At 49.0% G+C, this 11,313-nt stretch overlaps 1 protein-coding gene across 7 annotated transcripts in view; it reads left to right on the plus strand.

The window, feature by feature from the left end:
* Nucleotides 1-11,313, plus strand: part of TMEM63C (transmembrane protein 63C) — an 85,710-nt gene that overhangs the window by 68,808 nt on the left and 5,589 nt on the right. For all 7 annotated transcript variants that reach the window (XM_090033759.1, XM_090033756.1, XM_090033761.1 and 4 more), the window contains 7 exons: nucleotides 363-449; nucleotides 3,334-3,399; nucleotides 3,767-3,929; nucleotides 8,935-9,040; nucleotides 9,433-9,600; nucleotides 9,950-10,065; nucleotides 11,206-11,277. In XM_090033759.1, the coding sequence (XP_089889885.1) occupies nucleotides 363-449; nucleotides 3,334-3,399; nucleotides 3,767-3,929; nucleotides 8,935-9,040; nucleotides 9,433-9,600; nucleotides 9,950-10,065; nucleotides 11,206-11,277 (778 nt within the window). The remainder of the gene's footprint in view (nucleotides 1-362; nucleotides 450-3,333; nucleotides 3,400-3,766; nucleotides 3,930-8,934; nucleotides 9,041-9,432; nucleotides 9,601-9,949; nucleotides 10,066-11,205; nucleotides 11,278-11,313) is intronic.

The following is an 11,313-nucleotide window of genomic DNA, read 5'->3' on the forward strand; positions in this document are numbered from 1 at the left end:
TACAGTCTTCACACACCAAGCAATTCCGAAGGCACTAAGTTATCCTCCAAACAAACACTGACTTTTCAGCTCTGAGCAGCATAGTGAGAGATGGTGGCAGTGAGCAAGGCATAAAGGGGGTTTGGAGACTAGGGACTCCACAGCTTGCTGCACTACACCATGCTCCCTTGCTGAGGCTTTGCTGCAGCCCAGGGCACAGGTTCTGACCTCCCCTAGCAATTCTCAGCATCCAGAGCAATCAGTTCAGGTGTTACTGGCACCTGACCCCACACAGAGCTCTCAATCCAAACCCAGGCCTACAGTCCTTGTGGATGTTTCTTCTTCCTCCAAGATTTGTGAAGATCTTTATTCTGTTTCTTTAGGTCAAATGAAAATCAGCTCACAATGCACAAGTGTTACTTCTTCCTGGTGTTCATGGTCATCATTCTGCCCTCACTGGGGCTGACCAGGTATGGGACAACCCATAGGCCAAGTCCTTCCTAGTCGCTGCATGTCTTGGGAGCTTTAACTCCTGAAAGCAATGGCTGGTGGGGGGTCACTTATTCCCCCTGCAACATTCCTGCCCTGCCCCCCCGCCACCTGCACCCCCAGCTCCCCACAGCCTCCATCCCTCTCCCTACTTCCCTAGTTTCTGTCTTTCTTACCCCTTGTTTCCCCCAGTCTCCCTCTTCCCCTCCCCACTCTACTTATTTTCAGACACTTCTCAGGCTGCTCTGTCCCAGAGAAGCACAGTACATGGAAGCTCAGGCCTTGTCTTGCCATGCAGCTCTGTCAGTGCTGCTGATTGGCTGGGCAAGGGAAGGAGTTTCCATGTTCTCCATGCTGGCTGAGACCCCAGCCCAGCTGGAGTCCAGCTGTGCCTGACAGTAAGGGGGTTGGGGGGACAGGGAGAAGCTGCAGAAGGGAAGCGGAGAGGGGGAAGAGGCTGCTGTGGATTTGACTTGCCCCAACCTGGGCTCAGGGCTAGAGTCAGAGCTGCAGCAGCTGATTGCTCCCTGTTCCTCTTTGTATGTGAATATAAGACGAGGGGCTTTTTCCCCATATTGAAGGTGGGGGAGACACCTCTTCTTATATTTGAGTAAATATGGTAGATCAGTCCTAGGTATTAAATCTCTTGTCCAGCTGATCTGTAGAAAAGATCTGTAGCCAGGTGTAAATTGAAGGCAAGGCAAGCTGGCACCTTAGTGTCTAACACATTCAGAAATGCATAACCTTTGTAGGTAAATGGCCTACTTTGTCCTGCCTTCTGCTGACTTTGGACTAACATGGCTAATTACCTTTCTCTGCTTATGGGTGTAGACTGTGAATCTGGTTCTCAGTTTCTAGTGCCGTACAGGATCCAAAGCAGCTGGGTACAAGATGGTTCTGTGTCTCCTTTGGGGCCTCCTTATTTTAGAGCTGGTCAGAATGTTGCATGCTTCAGCATAGCTTAGAGCAGGCCCAGGGTGGCTGAACTGATGCTCAGCTGCCTGTAGCATAAAGGGGTTGTGGCCTTTTGTCCCACTGGAGATGTGGGCATCCAGACAACTACACTCTTCAGGAGCCCTTAACAATAGTAATGGCTACTCCAAGCCAACTATAGCCAGGCTCCTACCTGGGTTTAAACCTTCGAAGGGCAAGTTCCACTCTTGTAACCAGTAACGAGCACTTCATTGCCAGCTTTGGCCATATGTATCAGGTGGTCATTTCCTGGCCAGGCACTCTTCTAATTAAGTATCATTAGTATCATTTGCAAAATACTCGAACAAAAGTTGCTAAATGTGTTCCAGATTCAGGTAAGGCCCTAGAACAGTGATTCTCAACCTTTTTGGACTCAAGGCACCCCTCTTTGCACCTGAGGCACCCTTCAGACCTGTTGTGAAATGAGTGGAACACAATTTCAAGACTAATTTATAGATTACAATTCTTACCTCCTTTAAGAGGGGGCTGGAATTGGGAAATGGGGGATTTCCCAATTCCAGGAATTCTGAGCCTGCACTTACCTGCCAGTTTTTCTGCTTAGCTCCTAACACCTCATACCTCACAGCCCCTTATAAAAGATCTGGCAGCACCCCAGGATGCCTGACATCCTGATTGGACATCACTGCCTGTCTATCTGTCCTTTCCCTTCCCCTTGTCTTTTGTATTATAATTTATCTTTCCTTTGTATACCTTGCTTTCTTTATGTCCTTCCACAGCATGTGATGGAGTGAGCTTCAGCTCACAAAACATTCAGGAGAGAGAGAGAAAGAGTGCAAGTGAGCACACTGGCCTTAGGGGTGGACAGCATGAGAAACTGCCCAAGGCACCATGGTCAGGGGGCTGCCACATGCAGACATGCATTCATGTGCCTTGTTCTGCTGCTCACACCAAGTGGGAAATGTCAGGGGACTATGGGGGCAACTAATCCTGGGGTCTGGACAGTGGAGCCCATCCCCCCTCCTTCCCAGCTGTGCCCAGAGCTGTTTGGAGTCAGCCACATGGGACAACAGGATAAAAAGCCCCTGAGTGGCAGTAACAGTGGCAGATGCTTCTAGACACCATGACAAGCCAAGAGAAGGGTGCCAAGGGCCAGACTAAGGGCAAAGCAGCAGTGCCTAGCAAGAAGGTGGCATGGTTGGGCAGCCCTAGCTTGCACCACCACCCTTACCAACCTGCTGGGGCTGGAGGCCAAGCTGCAGCCCTTCCCTACCCTGGCCACTGCCACAACTCTGAGGGCGGGGATGTGGGCCGCACTGGGCAGTGGCATCCTGATGCTGGGTCTGGGCTTCCTATGCAGGTAGTCCATCCTGCTGCCCCCCCTTCCTGCTGCCCACTCTGAGCCCCTGTGCCCTCTGGCCTTCCTGCCCAGCACCAAGCCAACATCTCATGTTGCCCCACAATAGTTCACAAGATCCCATCACCCACAGCCACTGAGGTATGTGTGCTCCTCATGCATGCACACACACGTCCCAAAAATACACACCCACACCACACTCCCCACACATGCCCACCTCTACACATCCATCCCAGTGCCCCCCTTCCTCCCCACACCATGCACACAGCACCAGTGACTTGGTGGGGAGAGCTGGGGAGGGGGCCACCAAAATACAAGTTCACCCAGGGTGCTGTTTTCCCTAAGACCAGCTTTGATGTTATATATATATATATACATATACCTTATCTTATTTAGTTCATCTGTTAAGGTGCATATCGACCCCACCTTCTAGAAAGAGTTGTCAGTCTAACCTGTCAAGGCACACTACTTTTGTGCATATGGAACATATATAAATGAGTCTGTGGCCACTTTGCTCCTGATTGTCCCTCCCTTGAATGCCTTGTTCTAACTGGCTCCCATTCTCCCTCCTCACCCAGTTTGGATCTTTTCTTCCGCTGGCTGTTTGACATTCACTTCCTGGACGAGGCGGATATCAAGTTCCAGTGAGTACCTAAGGATACCCTGATTCTGGATGTGGGTTCTGGAGATTTGTGTTTTTGTACTAGAAATTTCAAGAAGTCACATGTATGTCTAGAAGCAGGCAGGAGCAGGCTGTAGTCTGTATTGGTTTTGCTCTTGGTTCCCAAGGCATCTAGGATTTGGCACCATTTCTCTGTAATCCCCCCTGAGCCGGCAGGATTTTAAGCTTGTGAACTCAGCAAGCCTGAGATGTCCCCCACTGTGCTGTGGGGAACCACCTCAGAGAGGCTCCAGCATGAGTTCCTCATGGCCAGCCTAGTGCAGCATGTCCCTGGTGGTCTGCATGGAGCCCAGCTCACTTTCTGCCCTCTTTGTGGTTTCTGGGGACAGGTGCGTTTTCCTCCCTGATAACGGCGCATTCTTCGTCAACTACATCATCACGTCCAGCCTGATTGGGACAGCCATGGAGCTGCTGCGCATCCCCGGCCTCATTGTCTATGCAGCCCGCCTCTGCTTCGCCAAGTCAGAGCCTGAGCGGCTCCACATCAAGCGGGTATGTAGCTTTGCTCCTCACCATGTGCTCAACCCTTGGAAACTCTTGCTCTCCCCCTTCTTGGAGATACTGTGGACCTCCCCATCCTCCAGTGCCCTTTAGGCATTCATCCTCTCATGCTGAGCAGTAATCAAGAGAGTAGTTTTGGGGGTTTTTTTATTAATATACTTCCTGTTCCAGGTCAAATTAGCCAAATCAGTTCCAAATCATATCGACTGAGCAACACTCAGCAGCTGCCCTCAGATATGGGACTGCCTTGAAGAGTCCCTGCGCTAGTAATTTAGGGTGCCTGATTGGTGCTAGAGTGTTTGCCTAGAACCTGGTGTGTGTTTGAAGTTTTTTCCCCTTTTCCCTTATGTATATTTGCTCGCTTTCGCTTTCTCTCTCTCTTTTTCTTTTTTTCTTCCCCCCTCTGGAATGACTATGTGACAAGGCTTGCTCTGGGTGGGACTGATTTAGGTAAGTAAGGGGTGGAGCTAGGCTAAGCAGCCTTATAAAAAGACAGCCCCCAGGAAACCATGTGAGGTAGACAACAGAGGGCAGCAAACAGAGGTATTTTGCCTGAGGAGGGAGCCAAGGAACAGGAGACAGTGCATATGTGTATGAGCATGTGCAAGGACCTGAGTGCAGCTGTTTGGTGTGCAGGTTCTTGTGGTGTGTTTTTCCTCCCCCTGCCTGTCTTTTTTTCCCCTCCTAACAGCATAGATGTTCTCCAGGCAGCAAAGGAGTTATAGACAGAGTCTCTGGGGCAGCTGTTGTGACCTGCGTGGGATGTGCCATGTTCATGTTCCTCACAGAGGGTCAGGAGCACTTCAGTCTGCACTAGGCTTAAGCTGGTTTCTGCCCTGGAGAAGATTCAAAGACTGTAACCATGGGTACCCACACTGCATTGCATCAGGGACCAGGAAGATTACTTGGACAAGAGTTAGGAGAGGCTGGTACCGGAAAGGCCAAAGGGTAATAAGGAGAAGTAGCAGCATGTGATTACTCGAAGGAGGGATCCCAGAATTGAAGAACAGTGGATTGAAGTCAGCAGCCACTTTCAAGTACTCTGCAATGGAGCTGCTGAGGAAAAGGCAGATAAGAGGATAGCTGCAGGCATGAGGCATAGTAGGCAACACTCTAGAGAGCAGGAAGTGCAAGGCCTTAAAGATGGGGGCTTCAGGACCACTGCACCAAGAAGAAAGGAAAGAGTGGCCATGGTTGGTGACTTACTTCTGCGGAGGGGCAGAGGCACCAATTTGTCATCCAGATTTGAGGGCCCAGGAGTTGTGCTGCCCGCCTGGAGCCCAAATTCAGGATATCACAGAGAGGCTACCAAAGCTCATCCATCCTTCAGAGCACTATCCCTTCCTGTTAGTCCATGTAGGCACCAATGATATTGCCAGCAATGACACTGAGCAGATCCAAGGTGACTATGAGGCTTTTGGCAGGAGGATTAAGGAGCTTGGAGCACAAGTGGTGGTCTCATTGATTCTTTCATTGGAAGGCAAGGGTCCAGACAAAGATCGTCATATCCTGGAAGCAAACATGTGGCTGAGACAGTGGTTAATACTTTGGCTTCTTTGACAACAGGCAGATGTTCTTGGGAGAAGGACTGCTATCAAGAGATGGGATCCATCTGATGAGAATGGGTGTCATCTGGCCAACCTAGTAAGGAGGGCTTTAAACAAGGTTCCACAGAGGATGGTGATCAAAACCCTCCAGCAACAGAACACACAGTTCAGAGGAGAAAGGACTTGAAAAAGCAGCTTAACTCTGGGAAAGGGCCTGAGAGCTACAGAACTGCAACAAATGTTGCAAAAGGGAAGTAAGTACATCAAAATGCAAAATATATCCAATGGACGTATACATATGTGAGAAGTATGTGGAATAAGTAAGATGAGGTGGAAGCTTAGCCTGTGAGAAGAACTGTGATCTGATTAGCATCATAGAGACCTGGTGGGACAGCTCTTATGACTGGAATGTCAGTGCTGAAGGCTACACTCCTTTTTGGAAGGACAGGGTTGGGAGAAAAGGAGGTGGTATTGCCTTGTATGTCAAAAACGCATACACTTATTCCTTAGTTCAGGAGGAAGAAGACAGCAAAACAGAATATATTTCTTTGAAGATGAAAGGTGAAAGATACAGCACCGATGTAATGGTGGAGATGTATTTTAAGCCACCAAATCAAGAGGAGGAGATGAATGAGGCAGTCTTCAAGCAGGCGACAAATCTATTCAAAAGCTATGGGATGGTACTTTTGGGAGACTTTCGTTTTGTGGACATCTACTAAAAGAACAGTACAACCAAACATAAAATCTCAAGCCAGTTCATAACTTGTGTGGAGGACAACTTTCTGTTCCATAAAGTGGAGGATACAACTAGGGAATCATCTCTCTTGGATCTTGTCCTGACCAGCAGGTAAGAACTGGTTGAAGATGTGAAGGTGAAGGGTAATTTGGTGAAGGTGAAGCAGTCATGATATGATACTATTCCAGGTCCTGAAGTAGATGTCAACAGAAGTAGATGTTAGGTTTCAAAAAGGTAGATTCCATCTGACTCAAGAAGTTAATAGGCATGGTGTCTTGGGTTGGATAGACTGAAGAATAAAGGCACCTAAAATGGCTGGGAGCTTCTGAAGGTCACTGTATTGGTAGCCTGACAAGAAACTCCTGACACAATAGAAGCACAAGAAGAATGACAAGAGACCAAATGTGGCTGCACAACAAGCTTCTAAAATGCTTCAAAAGCAAAAGGAAAGCATACAGGCAATAGAAAAATGGGCAGGTCACCAAGGATGCATACCAAGAAATAGCAAGAACCTGCAGGGACAAAATCAGAAATGCAAAGATAAAGAATGGGCAGGTCACCTGGCAAAGGAGGCTGAACACAACAAGAAGAGGTTCTAGAAGTATGATGGCCAGAAAAGAAGGACCAAGAAAGCTGTGGGTCCTCTGTTAACAAGCCAGGGGGAACTCCTTACAGAAGATGTAAAGAAGGTGAATCTACTCAACAGCTACTTTTCCAGAGTCTTCACAAAAAATTTATCTGCAGCCAGACACCTACTAAGGATTATCTGGATTAGGAAGCTGAGGGAAGGGAAAACAAAAGAGGTTGTCAGATTTTTCTGGGTCTGAATGAATTCAAGCAAGCAAGGCTGAATAAACTTCATTCCAGGGTACTGAAGGAACTGACAGAGGAGCTCTCAGAGCCCTTAGAAATGATATTCATGAAGTTGTTCAAGATGAGCCAGTACCAGAAGACTAGAAAAGGGCCAATAAAGTGACCCTCTTTAAAAAAGGGAAGAAAGAGGAACTGGGGAACTACAGACCAGTTAGCCTTACCTCAATACCTGGCAAGTTACTGGAGCATACCTTAAGGGCCATTTGCAAGCATCTGGAGAAGGAAAGGCTGTGATCACAAGCAGCCAGCATGGATTTATGAAAAACAAATTGGGTAAAACAAACTTAATCTCCTTCTTTGACAAAGAACCTACTTGGGTGGATGAAGGGAATGCTGTGGATATAATCTATCTGGACCTCAGCACAACTTTTGACACAACCTTCTCAAAAACAAATTAGAAAAATGTGGGCTGGATAAAACTACTATAAGGTGGATAGATAACTGGCTTAATAGCTGCAAGCAAAGGATAATTATGAATAGGTCGATGTCAGAATGGCAGTAGATTTCAGATGGAGTCCCACAGGGGTCTGTCCTGTGCCCAGTGCTGTTCAACGTGTTACAACTATTTGGATGCTGGGATAGAAAGCTTCTTGAGCAAGTCTGAAGACAACACAGAACTGGTGTAAACATATTGGAGGAGGCAAGCGCAGTTCAGAAGGATCTTGACAGATTGGAAAGTTGGGCTGAAGCTAACAGGATGAAGTTCAATGCAGACAAAAGCAAGGTGCTACACTTTGGGAGAAATAATCAAAAACATAAATATAAAATGAGTGACACCTGGCTGGATGGCAGTTCCATGGAAAAGGACTTGGGAGTCTTGATAGATCACAAACTCAGTATGAGTCTGCAGTATTATGCAGCTCCACAAAAGGCAAATGCAGTTTTGTACTGCATCAATAGAAGCCTTAGGTGCAAGACACAGGAGGTGATAAGTGCCTCTACTTGGCAGTGATTAGGCCCCGTCTGGAGTATTGTATGCAGTTCAGAGCTCCACATTTTTAAAAATGACATGGAGAAGTTAGAAAGGGTCCAGAGGCAGGCAATAAAGATAATAAAGGCTTGGAAGCCAAGTCAGATAAGGAGAGGCTGAAGGAGCTAGGCATGTTCAGCTTGCAGAGAAGGTGCTTAAGAGTGGACATGAACAAGTTACCCAGAGAGGTGGGATGGTTTGGATGAGGATGATTCTGCCTTAGACAGGGGTTGGACTAGATCAGCTCTAGAGGTCCCTTTCAGCCCTACTTCTCTACGGTTCTGTGCTTAAGAGCCTGGGGCTCTGTTAAAAGACTGGGGCCTAGGGATATTGCGTGAGTCTGGGCCAAGTGCCAGTAGAGAGGGGGCAAGCTGTGCTGCTCTGGGAAGGCAGGGGGAGAGGGGCAAGGACATACCTGTTTTTACTCAGCGGTTCTGGCTGGCTAAGGAAAGCTGTGGAAAGTTGTGTGGTGGGCTGGAGAGTGGCTGTGCAGTGCTGCCTAGGGCTACTGCAACAGGAGTAGGAAAGCACAGGTGCCTGGGCGTAAGTCAGAGCTGTGGAGATGCTGGGGAGGGTTGGGGTGTAGTTAAGACAGCCCAGGGCTGGGTCTCAGTAGATTTGGAATCAGTTCCTGGCTCTATCAGAGTCCCTGTGTGCAGTGGGGCAGGTCATCTCTTCTCTCTGCTCCACTTCCCATCATTCAAGTTCCCATCTGCCTGTAGGCTGTACATGCTCTGGGATGGGAATTTTAGAATGTGTAGAGCACCTAGCATGATGTGCCCTGATCTCTGCTGAAGTTTATGGGTGCTGCTGTACTGGGAACAGTAATCTGGTGGCAGCAGGGTAACCGAGCTGTTGGTTGTGCCCCAGAGCCAAGCCTATGAGTTCCAGTTTGGGCTGGAGTACGCCTGGACCTGTTGCATCTTCGCTGTCGTCATGACCTACAGCATCACCTGTCCCATCATTGTCCCCTTTGGTGAGTGTCCATATGAGTCTTGTGAGCTCCCTGCCCTGTCTGCACTTGCCCTGTCTTTAGGCTAGAAACAGCCTCTCCCACAGCCAAGGGAAGGTTCCATGTGTTCCACTGGGAGGCAAGGGGATTGGTATGGAGGCAGCCTAGTCAGCCCCCTGGCTCACTAGCCTCCTGCTGAGTACTGCCTGCCATGCAGTGACCAGCAGATGTGGCTGGGCATGTAACAAGATGAACAGGGATCCTCTGCAGAATCCTCTGCCCCTAAACTTCACTGGTACCAGGCCCCAGACTCTGTGCCTGGACTTGTCTCCTCTCCTCACAGTGGTGCTTTTTGCTTTCCCTCTTCACACTGTGGTTGTGCCTCTTCTGTGGTTGTGCCTCTGCCCTTCCCTCAGGTTTGCTGTACATGCTGCTGAAACACATGGTCGATCGATACAACATTTACTACGTGTACATCCCCACCAAGCTGAACCAGCGCATCCACTCAGCAGCCATCAGCCAGGTGGTGGTGGCTCCCATCCTCTGCATGTTTTGGCTGCTCTTCTTCTCTGTCCTGCGCCTAGGTAGGGAGTGCTCGAGCAGGGACACCCCTCACCCAGACCTTTGTGGAGCCAATCTGCCGGCCACCATGCATCACCTTCATGTTGGGAACAGAAGGGAGAGGGAATGGGGTGAATAGGAAATGAGGCAGAAACAAGATGGGAGGGTAACCAGCCAGATGTCGGACAGAGGGACTAATGCTCAGGGGACCAGGGGGATGTGGCTCAGTGGGGCAGCTCTTTAGCTCATGCTCAAATGGAGAGGGAGTTCAATGCATGTGGGCTGGCCAGTTCTCAGAGGCTCCTGTGGGGGCTTGGAAGTAGAGCTGGTGGACTCCGAGGCAGCCCATCCCACTGTCTCTCTCTCTATCAGGTCCTGTCCGTCCTGTCACCCTCTTCACTTTTGTGGTCCTTCTCTTCTGCATTATCTTCTCATTCTTTGGCTTGTGTCTGAAAAAGCTGCAACCAAGGAAGCCCTCCAGCTACCAAGTGAGTTCACCAGACCAACCTGTCCAGTTTCTTAGTGCTGTTTGCTCAGTGTGTCTGCTTCCAGCCTCACAGATTCAATGCAGTGCCTGAGGATTTAGCTCCATCCAGACAAGGTACAGGGCTGAACCCCCGGTGCTGCAGACAGCACACCCACCCCTGTCTATTCAGCCTCATCAGCTCTCTGGCTGTACTTCAGGTGTTGTGGCCCAGCTCAGAGTCCTCCACACTCCTTCCCCTGTCAGCGTTCACATCACAGGGAAGCACAGGAGTGCAACACTTTCATACACATGCCATTGCCCTGGGCTTTTTTCTGTCCCTTGAGGGAACGAGCTCACCGCTTGTTCCAGGAATTTTGCCTCCTGACCAGCAGCCAGCTGAGTCCTATAGCTGGTCGTGAACTCACAGGCTGGGTCCTAAAAGCAAAGTGGCAGATGCACTATTCCAAAGCTGCTGGCAGCCAGGCCACTGCTATGGGATCTCAGGTAATAGAAGCAGCTCTATTGTATCTAATAGACTTGGGCTCTGGCCAGCTCACTGAAGCCTAGATCTCAGCTAGGGAATGGGTCTTTGGGTGGTGTGAATATGGCAACCTTCCTCTCCTTCCCATTGGTCTCCCAAGGCTGCAACAGGGTATTGCAGCCCATTGTCTTTTGTGGGGTTTGTCCTTCATGGATTTTAGTTGCTATTCCCTCACTGATCATAGAATCATATGGAAGGTGAGCTGGAAGGAACTTAAAAAAAAACAGTTATTCCAGCCTCCTGCTCAAGGCAGAATCATCCCTATCCAAACCATCCAAGTGCTTGTCTAACCTGCTCCTAAAACTGCACAATCTACCCTGTCAAAGACACCAAAAGCATCCTAACCTGTCACAGGTGAAGCATGGGGTGAGAACTTTCAGTGTCTTGTCACTGTAAGGGTTGTCAAAATACACTGGAGTGATCCAAGGAAGAGGGCCATACCCCCCACTAGAAACAAAGGCAAAAACCCCTACAGTCCATTCTGATCTAACTATGGAGTAAAATTCCTTCCTGATCTCAGATGTGGCAATTGGTCTGACCCTGAGTGGAGGGGACAGACCCTATAACCAAGAATGTCTGTGTTTTATGATGATGTCATGTTCTTCTTCTGTCTGGCCATAGATGTCTGAACAGTCTGATGGGGCCTTCAATGACACAGAAAGAAGCAGCATCTCCTCAACCCCTAACTCAAATGTAAGTCTATCCACAGTCCTCACTTCCCAACTGCCT

This window comes from Crocodylus siamensis, chromosome 2 (assembly GCF_052110815.1).
Source record: "Crocodylus siamensis isolate JL-2025a chromosome 2, ASM5211081v1, whole genome shotgun sequence".
NCBI classification, from domain to species: domain Eukaryota; kingdom Metazoa; phylum Chordata; order Crocodylia; family Crocodylidae; genus Crocodylus; species Crocodylus siamensis.